Here is an 18171-nt window from a genome sequence, read left to right as displayed (position 1 = left end):
TTAATTGTAAAGCACATATAGGTGTAATGCAAGTTCAAAACAGGTTTAGGGCCAGGCTTCTATGGACCTGAGTTAGCTGCTTGGTAATCAACACTGTTGTCATTCTACAGAATCTGGGGGGGGGGCTTTTGCGTGAAGAGCTTCACCTTGTTCCTCTGTCAGATTTAAATAATAAAAATGAGGCTGAAAAATTATGTCCTCTTGAATATCGTGTCGGGTTAGTCCCTCGGCCTTCCTCTACTTCCCTTGGGTTCCTGGCAGGAAACATGTGGAGAGGGAGCGGATAAACAGGTTCCAGTTCCCAGTAGCAACACGTTGGAAAAATTTTCCACCTCTTAGTGTGCCCTTGCCTCCTTTCAAGAGTGCGATTTGAAACAGGGTTTCTCTTGTCTCGTTTTTAAAGCCTTTTTTCTCAGGCGCTTACGTTCTGGTACAGTGTTGAGAATGCCTGGTTTGCGCTTTATACCATCACGTGACGCCGCCTCTCCTTCAGCCTTGAGGCTCTTTAAAACAAAATGACAAAATTTAGTTACTGGAATTCTAGCAAGGGTGGGGGTGGGGTGGGAAGCAAGGGTTGCGCAGGGCAACGGACTACAACTCCCAGAAGACCTCGCGCGGCCACCCTTCCCCCACCGCAACACTCGCCACTCTGAGCCTTGCGCTTGCGCGGAAGACCCTGCGCTGAGAGGAGGGGCGGGGACGGGACAGCGCGCCTGGAAGGGGAGGAGGAAAAAAGGAACCATAGATTTCCACCTGGGCCTAGAAGGTCTCTGAAAGTAGTGGGGAGAGGAGGGTGGGCAGGGACCACCTTCAGAACTGGCCGCCGGCGGTATCATGGCGACCCGGAACCCCCCACCCCAAGGTGAGCGGCCGGGGCCCGAAGTAGTATCTAAGACGCGGCTCACATCTCTCGACCTTGCTCCCGAGGGCGCCTCTTCCTCCCCCTGCCGTAGGGCTCCTGGGGCTCTGTGTTTTGGAGGTACCCCTTTGGAGCTAGACCCCCTCCCCTCAAGGCAGAACTCAGGCGGAGAGCGACCCTCGTCCCCAACACAGCCCCTCCTCCTGCCTTAACTTCACCTCTGGTTCTCATTTCCATCTTCAAACGTGCTTTTTAGATGAATTACTGAAGTAATTTCATCTTGTCAAGCCCCTAACCGGTTCAGCCAGGGGAGGACCCCCCCTCCCAGTTTCTCCCACTGATGAAATGGATCTAATTCTGGCCCTGACCCTACTGAGATTTGGGGGTGACGCCTCATGCTGTGAAACTCTGACCTGACCTTAATGCCATTTAGGGAGGCGACCCCTCACCTCTGTGTAACTGATGTGGCTCTGGCTCCGACCCCTAAGCCAGTTCCTGGTCCTTTGGAAGGGAGATGCCAGGTCCCTTTACTCTTGAGGTCCTAGTCTCAGTAATTGGGTTCAACAAACTACTGTTTCCAGCTGGGCATTTTTACTGAGAGCCAGAATAGTGAGTTAATAACAGATTTTAAAATGTACAGGATGTTTCTGACTTTTGTTTGACTCTAAATTTATTTTTTTCGTTTTGTATTTTGAAGAGTATGAAAGCGATGACGAGTCTTACGAAGTGTTGGATTTAACTGAGTATGCAAGAAGACACCATTGGTGGAATCGAGTGTTTGGCCACAGTTCCGGACCTATGGTTGAAAAATACTCGGTAGCCACCCAGATTGTAATGGGTGGAGTGACTGGCTGGTGAGAACAACATCTTTTTCATTAAATTTCATTGGCAGCCTCACTGCTGCCCTTTTGTAAACAGGCCAGTTAACTGTGACATTCAGTGGCTTTATACTGTTAATCCCCGAAGAGCTCTACCTTGAGGCTTTTTCTCTGTGATATGATGGCTGTGATGTACACTCTGGGGCTCAGAGGTTTTGGTGATCGGCTTCCCCATGCCCACCCCTTGTTCCGCTGTTCCCTCCTCTCCCTTCCTTCGGTTCTTTTCTGTATTTTCCACCTTCTCACATTGAGCAAACATAGTGTATCTGATTCAGTGATAGTGGGTAGAAAGGAAGAAACATACAAGGGTTAATTAATTGTATGTAAATAATGTTTACTTGTTCAGTGTTAACAACTGGAAAAACCTTTGAGGACTCTCACAGTAGAACTGGTCTCCAGGATTATCAGCCCTGTAGAGAGCCATGTAAAATTCTCAGTGAAATTATGAATCCGATGGTTCTGTTGATTTTTGTGGACTGATTATTATACTTGAAGAAGTGTTAGAATTAAACAGGGTCTTCGTTGGAGTTAAAGGACTGATTGCTCACTCTGTAATAATATTGTGGAATGCATTAAGGAGGAACAGTTAATAAGCATTAACCGAACTAACCAGTTAATGTTTTAGGCTGCATGATTACCTAATTGATACTATAGATCAAGTTGTTTTTCTTGGAATAAAAGATTAGCCAAATAACAAAGTGTGACCCTTTATTTTGAAAATGTTCACAACCGTAGAGAATTTCTGTGTTAGTGGAGGTGCTCAGCTTATGACTAACCCTTTTTTTCTTAGCTTCTAGGTTAAATTTATCTTCCGTTAAATATTTACATATTTAAACTTGATAAGTGTTAAATTTTTTGATTTGTGTTTTGCATGTATCTCGGAACAATGGCTCACTCCTTTTTGCCTTTTCGTAACTGCGATATTATGGTAGAAACCTGCATTGTGAAGATCGTGTGATGCAGAGCTGCAGTATTTCTTCATGATGTGTCCTTATTAATGCTGTTTATGGAAAGCCCTGCAGTTAGAAGCGAGATGCCTAGTCGGGGCATGCTTATTCAGTTGATCCTCTGCAAATAGGTTGTACCTTGACCTCTCGTAATAGAGAATCTGGTGCTCTATGCAGATAAGCTCACAATTTGGTGCCATGGGGGACTGGTTACTGTGAGTTTGAGCCTAAAGCCCCCGTCGTAAGAGAGACTAAAAAAATAATCAAGCAGTAGAATTATCACATCATTGTGTGCTTTCTCCTTATAGTCCAGACTCGGTGAGAAGCCCCATAACTGGCACAAGTTTGCTGGGAAAGCCTAGAGACAGAGCAGGGGGAGTTAGTAGCTTTATTTTAGTGGCTCATGCCATCAAGCAAAGGGATAGACATGCTTGTGAGACATGGTTCCTGGGATATACTTGTGGCTTGGCTGCTGCCTGCCTCCTCTGCTCCCTTATCAGAGCCTGTTTTGCTGACTCCCCTACTGAGGGAGAGGGTCTCTGTAGTGATATGTATGTTTGGGTTATAGCAAGGTGTCGACCCAGGAACTGAGTAATAGGACTCTAATATTACATAGGTGGTTTTTTGCAATGACATTAGATTCAGTGTAGTAAATTTTTGCAATTACCTTAAGGTATAAAACTGATGTGCTGTTGTGGCATACGTTAAGGAGGAATGGGCATTAGTTTTAACATTTCAGACCAATTCAGGCCATGCATGGGAGGCTAAGGAGGTTATATGCAGCTGTAGCTGTAGCTGTAGTTACAGGTTTTTGATGATAATCAGAAATACGAGGATGGATGATTGCGAGGAGAGGCGGGAGGTGTGAAGACTACCTAGAGGGCCCTTAGTGTGGTTTGGAAGCAAGGTAATGATGTCCTTGAGAATGGAAGGAAGACAGAGTCAAATAATGTTCCGGGAAGAGTATATAGAATTGGCAGTCTGTTGGACCCTGAGTGTGATGAAGGAGGCAGAGTCTAAGATGAACAAGAAAGGCAGACCTAGAGAATGGTGTTCTCATTTACAGATCGGGACCTTAGCAACAGTTGATTTGCTTGGAAAGATGAGTCTGGCTTTGGAACATTTTGTTTGTCATTCTGTGTGCTGGAGAAGCCCATAGAAATGTAAATTTTCCATTTATGAAGGTGTACTCAAGTTGCTTTGGGCTATTGTAACAAAGTACCACAGCTAGATGGCTTAAAACAAAAGAAATTTATTCTCATAGGTCTGGAGGCCAGCAGTCTGAAAGGTGTCAGTCAGGTTTGTTCCTGCTCAGAGGGAAAATCTGCTGTGTGCTTCTCTCCTAGCTTCTGTTGCTTGCCAGCAATCCCTGGCATTCCTTGGCTTGTAGACATATCACTCCAAGCTCTTCCAGTGCCATCGCATGGCTGTTTTTCCCTCTGAGTGTCTCTATGACATGTTGGATTAAGTCATACTGGGTTTAGGGCCTACCCTATTACAGTACGGCCTCATCCTAACTAATTACACCCTCAGTGACCCTTTTCCAAATAAGGTCATATTCTGAGATTTTGGGAAGAACATGGATTAGAGGTGGGTCGTGGGCCCTGTTCAATTCAGTACAGAAGGCTAGAGTTAGAGATCAGGATTCTTTTGTACAGTATGGCTGTGGAATACTGAAGGGAATATGAGCTCACCAAAGAAGAGAATCCCAAAAGAAGTGTGGACTGATATTCTTACAGAAGAGGTGAAACAAAATGGATTTAATATAGAGATAGATAGACATAGATAGAGATGTAGGTAAGGAAGCCATGAGAAATGTGGGCGTAAGTCATGAAGGTGGAACTTGAGCTGGAACTCAAAGGGTAAAAAGCTTTAGATGAGCAGAGCTGGGTAGAAACCCCTAGAAGCAAGGAGATTAATAGCTTGAGCAGTGGTGATAATCCATTTGGAAACTAATGGGATTAGAGCAGAAAGTTTGGGTAGAGTGGGGGTTGGCCAGGTGTATGGAGCATCTTGATTGCATTAAAAAAGGAAAATCAGGGGCGCCTGGGTGGCTCAGTCGGTTAACCATCTGCCTTCTGCTCAGGTCATGGTCTCAGGGTCCTGGGATCGAGCCCCACATTGGGCTTTCTGCTCAGCAAGGAATCTGCTTCTCCCTCTCCTTCTTTCCCTCTGCTCATGCGCGCTCTCTCTCTCTCATTCTCTCTCTCAAAAGTAAATAAAATCTACAAAACAAAACAAAATCACTTTTATTATGGGGAATTTCAACTTAGACAAATATCGGAGGAGGAGTATAATGAGGTCCTGAGTACTCAACATTGTTTCAGGAGCCACTCTTTTTTTCCTATAAATTCCCCTCCTCTTCTGTCCATCCCTCATTTTTAAGCATATCACAGTTTAGATTGTACAATTTTTTTTTTTAAGATTTTGTTTAGTTATTTTGACAGAGAGAGTGAGATACCAGAGAGCACAAGCAGGGGGAAACCACAGAGGGAGAGGGAGAAGCAGGCTTCCCACTGAGGGGTGACCCCAGTGTGGGACTCTATCTCAGGACCCTGGAATCATGACCTGAGCTGAAGGCAGATGCTTAACTGACTGAGCCACCCAGGGCCCCCTAGACTGTGCACTTTTGACTTGCCTGTAGAACAAGGGAAGCCCTGAGGGTTTCTGAGCAGACAGGGATATGATCCAAAGAAATGGGAAGACATTAAGAACTAAGATTTGTTAGCAAAGCAATGAAAGGAGCAGAGGGAGAGAGTTGAGTACGTCATTGGTTGTTCTCATCTTCGTCACTTCTTTCGTTAAAGGTGTGCGGGATTTTTGTTCCAGAAAGTTGGAAAGCTTGCAGCAACTGCAGTAGGTGGTGGCTTTCTTCTTCTTCAGGTATGTTCAAGCCTTAGGTCTTTGCCTCTACTTATATATGTAGCCCCTAGGAACTGAGAAAGTCAAGTTTAGCCATTTCATTCCCATCCATTTTAATAGAAGATGGACTTTTTCTCTTAGGTATCAGTTTATGGGAAACCTAAGGTGAGTTTTGAAAGCTGGTATCAGTCATGAAAGACTACAATTTTAAATACTTCTACATTCAATAAGCATAGTTTGATACCAGCTAAAAAAATCCTAGTTAAAAAGACAACTATAGAAGTTTGAGGCCTCGTTTTTTTAATTACAGACCCAAATTTCCCTTAAAACATCTTTTCAGCAAAATAAACATTTCAGCCATAATATAACCTTTTCATCCTGACTATTTTAAACATATATTTAAAATCCACACAGAGTATTTAAAATTCAAAAGATCTCTTTCTTTACCCCATTTCTTAGCCATGCAGTTTTCCTTCTCAGAGGAAATTGCTGTTAGCAATTTCTAACATGTTTTTTTAAACTAGGGAACTATAATAATATAGAAAGTGGAAAATTGGGTTTAAAAATCATCCATAATCCTATTTCTGAGGCAGGGGGATTTGAAATTTTAGTTTTGTTCATGTTCCTCTAAGTATAAGGCTTAAAAATGCTTTGCGGTTAGAGGATGTTTATCAGGATATCGTGTCTGTTTGGCATATATTTTTCCAAAAATATCGTTCCCTTAAGATCAAATATAGTAAATCCCAAAATTGAAAATCTCTGGGAATGAATGTTAGCAATAATTTTAAAGATACAGAGAACTGTCACTCCTACCAGATGTTTAAAATGATTGATGTTCATAGCAGCTAAAATTTAACTTCAACACCAAAGCCATTGATCATATAATAACCAGTGTCATTGCCCGAAGTACAAAGGGATTGGATTCGTATGTGTTAAAAACAGGTTTTGAGTTGTTTACTAAAAAGTTTTTTTTAAAAAAATGTTTTCTTTCACTGGCATTATTAAGAGTAATTGCCTGTTCCTTGTGGTAAGAGATAAAAGGGAATATGGTTAATATCTAAATTTAGGCCTTTGGATGAACATGCCAGCATTTGTACAGAAGACAATTTAAGCAGATTTTGACTTGTGTTTACATAGAATCAAGAACATGTTTAATTCTATAGCTATTTTGAAAACTCAGTTGTCATTTTTTCTTTAGTCGGAAAGGGTACTGGATTGAAACAGAGTTTCTGAAAATGTTCATAGAATAAAGAGAATTAATTTCAGTCCACTCTCTCAGTTTTGCAGAATTACTTTTCAGTCCACCCAGTCCACACCATTCAAATCCATGTTTTGCCATTGCCTCCTTTTACTTCTTGTGCCTAGTCTACATGTTCTTTGAAGTCACTAAGCAGAAGAATATGGGACCTGTCTGCATCAAACCAGCTTTCCCCCAAATATGACTCACTTTGGAAACTTAGAAGGAAACTAAAAGAGGAAATAAGAGTAACATGTGCAAGTTAATTGCCCCCTATGCTTTAGGCCCACTTCCATTTTTGTGTTACCTTTACTTACACTTTAAGATAAAAATTTATTTACTTAGAACTTAAAGCTTTTCCAGTGCATATTTTACACTGCCATCTTAAAATAGTGGTATGTAAGTCCTTTAAATTTAGTTTTAATGATTTTGGAACTGTATATGCCTCTAGTTCAAAGGGTCAAATATATGTACAAGGCTTGTTACAGATTAGAGGAATCCTCTGCCTCCCTCACTACCCATCTTGCCCATTTTTCCCTCCCTGGAGCCAACTACATGAACTCTTAGCTGATTCTTAAGGTATTTCTTTCCTTTTTCCTAAACAAGTTAATTGAATACTTCTTGATCTTTCAGTTTGAGGTATTAACTATTGGCTTCCTGTTACAGAATGTGAGACTTTAACTCATTTATTGAACTTCCCTCGCCCACCCCCGCCCCACCCTCTCACACACTAGCATGCTTCATGTTCCTCTGTGCCGCACCCATCCCCCTCCCCCAGAGTCATCTGAGTATTGTTATTTCATAATTCTGTTAGATTACTACCTGGAGTTCACTGAGCTTGAATCTGTAAATTTATGTGTTTGACCATTATTTCTTTTTCTTTCTTTCTTTATTTTTTTTTTGAGATTTTGTTTTATGTTTTTGTCTGTCAGAGAGAGAGAGTGAGAGGGGGTAGCGACAGCCAGAGGGAGAAGCAGGCAGTGCGGGACTCAGTCCCAGGACTCTGGGATCATGACCTGAGTTGAAGGCAGATGCTTAGCTAACTGAGCCACCCAGGCGCCCCATTGACCATTATTTAGAGATTTGTTTCCTCCTATTCCTTCTCTCTTCTCTTTCTGAACATGACTCTGAGTACATGCATGATAGGCTTTTTGATAATGTCCTGAGGTTTTGTCCATTTACTTTTTCAATCGTTTTTTTCAAATTGTAGAATTTCTAGTGTCTAACTTCAAGCTCACACTCTTTTTTCTGTCATCTACCTTCTGCCATTAAGCCTTTTCAAGAATTTTCTTTCAGATACTGTATTTTCCAATGCTAGAATTTTCATTTGGTTCTTTTTAAATTTTCTATATCTCTGGTGAGATTACTTTTCATTGGTTACAGGCATAGTTATTATTGAGCGTAGTTCCAACAGCAGTTTTAAAGTCCTGATAATTCCACTAACTGGGTCATCTTAAGGTTGGCATCTGTTGATTTTCTTTTGAGACTAGGCCACATTTTCCTGTTTTATCCTACATCAAATAAGTTTGGATTTTATCCTGGGCATTGGGAATGTTAAGTTGTAGAAACTCTGGATTCTATTTTATTCTTCTGAAGAGTGTTGATATGTTGATTTTAGTAGGCAGTTAACTTGGTTAGACTCAAACTGTAAGCTCTTTTTCACCTTCGGTGGGTAGCAGCTCAAATCTCAGTTTAGTTCTTTAGCTTGGCCAGAATGCGTGGCTCTGCCCCATGAATGTGTGCTTCAGGACTTGGGTAGAGTTTACACATAGAATTTGGGGCTCCCCTTATCTAGCTCTCTCATTTCTGATGGCTGTTATTGTTGTGGACTCTGTCATCTGGTTCTTTGGGCCAGAGAGATGGAACGTTTCCTCTTAAGTTTTACCTACCCTGCAAGTGCGTCCTGCCCTCAGGATAAAACCAGAAAAATGGGTACCTCACCTTACCTTGTTCCTTTCCTGTAAGTTTCAACTCCCCTTGAAATCTGCTTGCTTTTATTAATTCTGGAGCTCTTGTATTTTAACTGCCATATACAGGAGGGTCACTGAGGTTCACCATCATCTCCATGCCTGTGACTCAAATTACTCTGCCAGGGACTGCCAGGAAAAGCTTTCACTTGAATTTGATTTGATCACCACTCTGTTTTGCTAAGGCTGCAGTTTGAAGTGATAATAGGTGAATAAATACAGAAAGGAATGCAGATAAAGACATTCTTCTGTGGAGTCTATAATCATAGTGAAAATGGAAAAGATTCCCAGTCAACCTACTTCTATAAAATCAGATGGTTTTATTATTCGAAGTATTTTTATTTGTGGTTTAAAGTCAAGGGATGCCTTACAAAATTACCCCCCAAAAAAGCATAACCTTGATAGAAGTGATTTATAATGGTGTTCATGGCTTAATTGTTTACTACTAATGTGATTCTTTACTTTTTGATTTTATTATTTGGAGAGACTAATTTATGGTACTGGCTTACACACTATGCTTTTGTTCCTGTTCAGATTTTGTAGTGTCTCATAATACCATATGAGGGGTTTTCTTATAGTTAATTAGCATTTAGTTCTAGTTTTATTAAAAGGACTTATGGTAGGAGACTTGTGTAGAGCATGTCTTTTGTATTCTATTTTCAAAAGCGATTACCAGAAAGTATTCTTTTTTTTTTTTTTTAAGATTTTATTTATTTGACGGCGAGAGATCACAAGTAGGCAGAGAGGCAGGTGGAGAGAGAGGGAAGCAGAGTCCCTGCTGAGCAGAGAGCCCCATGTGGGGCTCACTCCCAGGACCCTGAGATCATGACCGGAGCTGAAGGCAGAGGCTTTAACCCACTGAGCCACCCAGGCGTCCCACCAGAAAGTATTCTTAAGTCAAGAGTCAGAGTTAGTAAAGAGCCCTTTGTCAGGCTACTTTAGATTTCTTTAGTGACCTAATACCTGATTGGCTTCTGATCCCTTATAATTAAACATCTGTTTAATTAAAAGGTACTTGTTAATTAGCTGTATAATTTGGATTGTCTCTTTGTTTTTTCAGCTAATTGCCAAATTCCAAAAGTTATGATAATATTATAGTACAGTTGTAATACAGTTTTTGGAATCTTTTCCTATCATGTACTATATGTTTCCTAACATAGTGTTCATCACATCTAAGTAATTAATTTTGTTTGATATCTTTTTTCCCCCTTATGGATACAGAGCTCTCTGAAAGTGGGGACTTATATCTCCCTCGTTACTGGCTATAGTTTGGGAAGCTAAAATACTGCCTGCCACAGAGTAGGCACTCGGTATTTGTTAAATGAATAAATTGTGATAGCTTATCTCTAAGCTTCATAGATTTCTTGAAATCTAGATGTCCATATATTCCTCTGTAATAGATTTGTCAACAATCTAGTTGGTTTAGAATTAACCATTTTTACTGTATTTTTGCAGATTGCCAGTCACAGTGGCTATGTGCAGATTGACTGGAAGAGAGTTGAAAAAGATGTAAACAAAGCGAAAAGACAGATTAAGAAGCGAGCAAATAAGGCAGCACCTGAAATCAACAATATAATTGAAGAAGTAAGACAGTGTACATTTTAACTCCTTCTTTTTCTTCTTTCTCTCTTTTTTTCTCTCTTTTTTAAATGAGTAATCTCTGTGTCCAGCCTGGGACTTGAACTCGTGACCCTGAGATCAAGAGTCCCATGCTTTACCGACTGAGCCAGCCAGGCACTCCTGGCTCCTTTTTTTCTATATGGGTTCCACATTACAGAAAATGTGATTAGTGATCATCTTCTTCTAAAAAGTAAGTGTTTTGGTCATGTGTAGAGTGTTAAATAAAATTTGGGATCAAGCCACTATTTATTTAAATCAGTCATCATTGGAGTCAAAGAGCAAGCTCAGTCAGAAGAGCACATGACTCTTGACCTTGGGGTTGTGAATTCGAGCCCCACATTGGGTGTAGAGATGACTTAAAAAAAAAAAAAAAAAGGACCTTTTTTTTTTTTTTAAAGTGGTTAAGTTTCCCCTGCTAATCTCCCACCTACTTTGATCTGCATGTAAAAGCTGATAACATTATTCTTCCAGGTTCCCTCTGCTTTTACAAATGTGTGCCTGTGTAGACAAAGTGTGGTAAAACTAAAACTATTTTTTTCGTGAGGTGGGATATTTTGAAAATGTGTATATATTAATTTAGTTTTATTAATGTTTTTATGTATATTTTGATTCTTATCCTCTGTTTAGAATTGAATTGCATACTCCTTGCCTTTGTTTTATGTTCTTTTAATACCCCCAACTTTTAATTTTGAAAAATTTCAGACCATTTGAAAAGTTGAAGGATAAATACAGTGAATACCAAATACCCTTTACCTATTTACCTGTTTTACATTTTCCTTCTCTGTGTGTGTATGTACATGTGATTTATACTTTCTTTTTCCTATTCATTTAAGACATCCTTACTTTTCACTCTAAAATACTTCAGCATATATCTTCTAAGAGTACAGATATTCTCCTGTACAACTACAGTTACTCTTATGAATCCCTCAAATTAGCATGATGCAATAATATTTCCTAATATACAGCTAATATTAAATTTTTTCCACAAAATGTCTTTTATACATTTTCCCCCAATCAGGAATTATATATTGGGGTGTCTGGCTGACTCAGTCAGTGGAGCATGTGATTCTTGACCTGGGGGTTGTGAGTTCAAACCCCACATTGGATGTAGAGATTATATAAGAATAAAATCTTTAAAAAAACAGACAGAATTATATATTGCAATTGGTTATCATGTCTCTGAAGTCTCCTTTAGTCTTTAGCAGCGGTCGTCTGGGTTTGTGTTTATTTTTGTCCTGCCCCCCCCCCCCCCCGCCCTTCATGATATTGACAGTTTTGAAGCACCTAGGGAGAATATTCCACAGTCTGGCTTTGTTTGATTGCTTTTTCATGGTTTCATTTGGGGTAAGCATTTTATCAAGGTGATATTTATTTGATCTGTACATTTTTTTCTTGCTGGCCAAGTGGACTGTTAACAAAGATCATTGTGCCTGCTGTGGGAATTTACTAAATCTGTGCTAATAACTTGCTAAATGGACCATTTATGTCTGCCCTAGGGCTTCTTGTTACCTGTGAGATTATTTGCCACCGATATATACCTGTTATCTCAGTAGCTAAGAAGCTTATTCGATCTGGCTGGGGCTCTGCTCCTTCAGATTGTAATGGACAGCCTTGGCATCTGTGTGGTAGTCAGCACCTGCGGTAGTAGGTATATGAGAATCTTTGCCAAATATTTATTGAATTGGGGAAAACAGCTGTGAAAATGTTACTTAGCACCAGATTCAATAAGTAAGAGTGTTTTTCTTTAATTTGCATCATTTTTTCCTTTTTGTTATTATGGCAAAATACACATAACATAAAATTAACCATTTTAGATATTTTAAAAGGCAGAATTTAGTAGCATTAAGTACTGAATTCACACTTTCGTGCAACCATTACCACTGTCCACATTTAGAACTTTTTCATAATCCTGAACAGAAATTATAACCATTAAGCACACATTCCCACAATTGACCCCTCTCCCGAGCCCTTGGTACTCTCTGTCCTACTTTCTGTCTTGATGAATTTCACTGTTCATGTCAGTGGAATCGTACAATGTTTTCTGTCTTATTTTACTTAGCATCGCATTTTCAAGGTTCGTCCATGTTGTAGCACAATTAAGAGTATTTTTGTTCAAACTTCTGTTTCAGGCAACAGAATTTATCAAACAGAACATTGTGATATCCAGTGGATTTGTGGGAGGCTTTTTGCTAGGCCTTGCATCTTAAAGATATGAATATTCTGTCACAGTGGAGTCACCTATAAGAAGAGAAATGGTGGCAACAAGGTGGCTTCTCGACATTACTCACCACCAGATTCTCCAGGGCAGCAAGAAACAACTAGGTGGGCAATACCAAACTCACAGCTTAGTGTTTTGCCATTGAATTTTGGCAGACTAGCATTTGCTGTAAAAACAACCTATACGGTATATGTACAATAGTATTCCTGAGCAAAAACATGCCTTTCATTTATTTTTTTAAAATTTGCATTTGTTTTAAAATCAGCCTATAAAATACCACCATTGGATGTAGAGGGGAAAAAAATATAGAGGGAAAAAAATGTGTTGGATATATTCCCCAGCGAAATATTATCCTTGTTTTATTTAAATAAGATATTCTTCATCTTGCTTTATAGTATAGTGCCAGTAATTAAAGATTTGTATTATAGCTTCAACATTGCGGTTGGCTTTTTTTTTTAAGATTTGTTTGCAGTAAACTGAAGAACTGTAATACCCTTTTGTGTAAGGATTTAGAAGTTAATAGAATTATTAAAGATATTAAACAGATTTAATGCCAGTTTTTAGGTGGTTGTTTTCTGCAGTTCTTACTTTGCTTCTATAAGTATAGTAAACAGGTTGCAGGAAGGCTCTTCTAAGGAAATAACTCATGCCTAAAGCGCGCTTTCTCTCTCTCTCTTTAAATGCCTGTAGTTGCAAAAATTTCTTGTTAAATAAGCTTCTTTAATTAATTTATTTATCCTGGCAGCCCGGGCAGAACTAATTATTTTGAGCATACATGTAGTTGGGTCACTGATTCATTTTATTAACCCGGAGTGAACCTCCTTTCTCATTTCTAAAATTCCTAATTGTTATTTTGGCCCCTTCTTCACAAAGAGGTAAAAACCACATTAAAATACTGGTAGTATGGTATGAATTTACTATCTGAAAGACCTTGATTTTCTGTCATTATGAAATTGTACCTTAAAGACGATTGTCTCTCTGATCTAATCTGAGATGTGCTAAGGCTTTCAGGTTTGGGTAGCATCATGTTGAAGCCTAGGCCAGTTGACTTGTTTCTCCGGGCCACATTACACTCTCTCAGAGGCTCCTTTGCCCCGAGAAACTCTGTGTGATTCATTTTGTTCATAGAATTCTGTGTTGAAATTGGAAAAAACGGCAGAACAACGTGCATTTGGGTCTTCAGATTGGAAAGACTGCAGGCCATCTCCTTTCTATAGGAAGCCCCCCTTGTAAATTTCATGTATTGGAAACATGAGGCAGTTCATACTTTCAGGGTTGGTTACAATCTGTGTGCTTTCATGATCATGACTCCTTAGAATTGAACATGGGGATTGATCTTCAGTTTCTTCCTTTACTCGCATCGGTGCCTCAGATACAATGCTAAATAAAACTCCAGACTTTCTTAATACAAAGTGATTTTGCTTATAAATACTTGTTTTATCTTTGAGCTTTTCTCTATTTTGGCCTTGCCAAGCCTTCATTGCTGGGGAATTAGAAGGAAAAATACAGGAGATGAGGTGGAACCTTGGTCACACTTCAGTGTGCTGTGTCCCCATGATTCTTTCATCTCCTCCAGTGAGGCAGGCTACTTGGGGAGTTCTAGTAGCCAGCTCAGTTTGCTCATTTTGGAAATATTTACAGTGTCTGCTCTGTGCTTGATACACGAGGAAAGTGGGGACACAAAAATGTCTGCCCTCAAAGAGGGACTAAAATCGTCCTCTGTAATAGTTCTACGATAATATAGGAGAACCTGCCATATATGATTAGTGGCAAATAAGTGTGAGGAGTAACTACGTTTCAGAGTCCACACATGAATGAGAACTGAAAAAGATGGTCCTTCCATTTTACTTGTATATTTCGAAGTATCTGTTGATGTGTTTTGCAAATATTTGAATATAAATGTGCAATAATACCCAGGCTCTCCATACTGTTGTTTCTATGTCAGTGACCCTTACTCTGCCTCATGTCTGCACCATTTCCCCACAAGGTCATACACTACTTGAGGCAGTCATTTGTGTTAATCAATCTCTTAACTCATGAGGCACGCTGATATCAAGCTCAAGGCTGATATTCAGTTAGTGTGAATGGGTGAATGAGTATGTGGAAATTATTATGCTAGAGTTGGTGTCTACCTATGGGAAACTTATTCTGGGTAGTAGTCCAGTAAATCAGAGGCTCCATCAGAAACAACTTGGTGGGGCTTAGTTAGAATGAAAAATCATGGCCTGCCTTTGTCTAAAATGGGGCTTTTAAATAAATAAATAAATAAAAATAAAATGGGGATTTTTATGTTCGAGGGTATAACGTCTGCAAGATTTATTTAAACTTGAGTGTATGGAATACAGGTATTTTGTGACCTAGGCTTTAGAAGATATTTAAGGACGTTTTGACTGATCTTTTTTTTTTACTCTTATAGAGCTCCCTCCCTCCTCTTCCCCCTCACAAAAAAAGATGATTCTTAATGTGTCTCTTATTTCCAATACAATATAAATGAAATATGCTCATTATACAAAAATACATCCACATAAAGAATATATAGAATGTTTATAATATGATGTACTAGGAGATTACTGTTGTCCATATTTTAGTACGTAGCCTTTGGAGTCTTTTCTACAGGTGCATGAACACATTATATGTATTTTGTATAAAAGTTGACCATAGTTTATGTACTGTTTTATAAATAGCTATTTTCAGTTACATATTATGAATACGAATATCTTTTTGTAACAGTAGGTACATTTATGATGACAGAAAGATATAACCACCTACCCTCATCCCTTTTTACAAAACAATTATCATTTTTTCTTTTTATTTACATTTTAATATATTTATACTTATATTATCTTTATTGTCCAAGTTTGGTTGGTATATATTGAATTGCCCACTCTGAAAGTTTAGGAATTCTGTGCACATCCACTTCCATTTTTTAATGGCTAATATATTTTGTGTTTCTAGTAAATGCCTTTATTACTTTAAATACCATACTCTTTTCCTATCCTTATTTCCCACCTTAGATAATATTTGCTAACTCCCTGTAATTAAAGATGAGGAAAATGAACTTGTCTCTTTCCTGCTATCCTCAGGTCTCCTGAGTTTTGTCAGGTTATTATTACTTTTAATGGTACATTCAAATGACAATTCTGTACAATTACTAAGAGGAATTATAGAGCTGTATAAATTGATCTGGACAGATCCACACGTTAGTGACATAATCAGGTTGCAAACAGTGTGATCCCACTTTTTTAGAAAAACTATCTGTGAGCATTAAGTATGCACAAGGATGCTCATAGAGACCATCTCTGAGAGTGTGGTGTATGCATGGGATTTTCACGTTATATTTTCCCACATCTTTACGTCATCTTAAGTCTCTATAGTGAGTACATGTTAATTTGTAGTTAGTAAAAGGTTTACTTTAGAGCTAGGAATAGGAATTCAATAGGTTATTGCCTTGTATTTTTAGGTTCTTGTTATTTTAAGGGACTCTTTGTTTTGAACTTTTTTTTGCTTCATTCACTGAATTTATTTTTTAAGTTTTTGTCAAAATGATGTGCATAATTCAAGACGTCAGATAGTATTTGGGTACAGATCAGGCTTCTAAAAAAGGGAGTGCTTCTCTGCTCTACCTTTTGCCGACTTCGTGGCTCTTTCCCCAGAGAAGCTTCAACTATATTGGTTGTTTCTTGTGGTATTTACTACAACCACATTTCTTAGACTTTGTGTTATGATAAATGACTTGACTCAGACTTCTGTTATGGTAGATGTGGATTTAGTTCTAGAACACCTTCCTTTTTGCATCCTCGTAGGAGCAATTTATTACACGTCTACAAAGTTTTATACGTTGTAATGATGAATATTGTTTACTGTTAAATAAGGATACAACCTCCTATAGGTCCCTTTATATGGGTTCAGCTGGAATCTACCTTTGCGTGAACCTGCAAAGAGCTCTGGAGCTTGAAGGGCACTGTGGCTGGCAGAAAATGGCCTCCCAAAGATATTCACGTTCGAATCCCCCTGAACCTGTGAGTACATTAGTTTCCATGGCAAAGGAGAATGAAGGTTGCAGATATAATCGAAGTTGCTAAATCAGCCAATCTCAAAGAGATTATTCCAGAGTATCCTGGGCCCAATGTAATCATAAGAATTCTTGAGATAGGAAGAGGGAGGCAAAAGAAAGAGTCTGAAAAAGAGATGTGCCTATGAAAGAATGATTAGATAGGTGCTGTGTTGTGGCTTTGAAGATGGAGGAAGGGAGCCACGAGCCAAGGAATACTGTTGGCTTCTTGAAGCTGGAAAAGGCAAGAACACACACTCTCCCCTATTGGCTCCAACAAGGAACATAGCCCTGCTGATATGATTTTAGTTTGGTGAGACCCATGTTGGACTTTTTACTTCCATACCTGTAAGAATAAATTTGTGTTGTTTCAAATACTGTGTTTGTGATCATTTGTTGTAGCAGTAGAAAACTAACACTGGTCCACTGAGTTGTCCTCCATTGTAGCAAGGGAGCTGGCTTTTTGTATCCCCATTATCAGTCAGATTACTGGTTGCAGTCTGCCCTTAGGGGTTGGGATGGGTAACCTCCCAGCCAAGGATGCTCTGTCTTAGCAAGAGCAATTCTCGGGAGAATAGTGCAGCTGTCAAGCCATCAGCAGCTAATACTATACCGCTGGGTAAATCTCAGCAAGTGTTGCATGTGTAAACCAATAGTTATGTCTACTTGGGGACAGAAGGGCAAAAAAATGAATGTAGAACTATAATATTTGGATTTGTAATGTCAAGTTCTTATATTGTTCCAAAACTATTGATTAAGCTTATACTTTGTGCATATATATTAAAATTGTAAGAGCAATCCTTAGGGGTGCCTGGGTGGCTCAGTTAAGTGTCTGCCTTTGGCTCTGTGTTTTGTCATCTCAGGGTTCTGGGATCAAGCCCTGCATCGGGCCCCCCACTCACCGGGGAGCCTGCTGCTTCCTCTCCCTCTGCCCTGCCCCACTTGTGCTTGCTCTCTCGCGACATCTCTCAAATAAAATCTTAAGAGCAATCCATAAATGAACTGTTAGTTGTGAACAAATCACATTTCAAACATACCAATAAACAATCCAGTCTCAAGGCAGGAAAAGAAGAAGCATAGAGAAAACAAAGTAAATAGGAAGCCTAAAAGAAGAAAGTAAATCCGAGTATATCAGTAATCATACTCCAAACGGAAAAAGGAACAGAATTCACAATGTGATTTTATATAAATACTCTATGTAGAGTCAAGCAATGGGATTAGAGCCACAGAAAAGGAAACGTTTATAAAACGTCACTGTTCAGTAGAGAAGTCTCCAAACCTCAAGCTGTAATTAAGCCTCTTCATTTTCCTTCAAATCCTCCCACCCCCAACCCAATCTGGGACAGACTCAGCACCTACTGTTTCTTAAATCTCGTGTGTTCTTTCTTGGATTACTTATATTTTTGGCTGAACTATTTTCTTGACTAATTGTTACAGGTGTGGGAGGTAAACTTTCTGAGTTCTTGTGTGCTTAAAATATCTTTTGTTCTCATACACTTTGGGATTGATGATATTTTTCCCTTCGAATTCTG

General features: G+C 39.2%; 1 protein-coding gene across 1 annotated transcript; it reads left to right on the top strand.

Annotated features, from left to right (window-relative positions):
• The first annotated feature begins 674 nt into the window (after positions 1-674).
• FUNDC1 (FUN14 domain containing 1) lies at positions 675-17014 on the top strand. Its single transcript, XM_004754931.3, has 5 exons — positions 675-862; positions 1557-1713; positions 5492-5567; positions 10206-10334; positions 12500-17014. The coding sequence occupies exons 1-5, from the start codon at positions 835-837 to the stop codon at positions 12575-12577; spliced, it is 468 nt and encodes a 155-aa protein (XP_004754988.1). The 5' UTR covers positions 675-834; the 3' UTR covers positions 12578-17014.
• The last annotated feature ends 1157 nt before the right edge of the window (positions 17015-18171 follow it).

This window comes from Mustela putorius, unplaced genomic scaffold (assembly GCF_011764305.1).
Source record: "Mustela putorius furo isolate JIRA1106 unplaced genomic scaffold, ASM1176430v1.1 tig00003836_pilon_pilon_pilon, whole genome shotgun sequence".
In the NCBI taxonomy this organism is placed as follows: Eukaryota; Metazoa; Chordata; class Mammalia; order Carnivora; family Mustelidae; genus Mustela; species Mustela putorius.
This window is presented reverse-complemented; position numbering and strand designations above follow the sequence as displayed.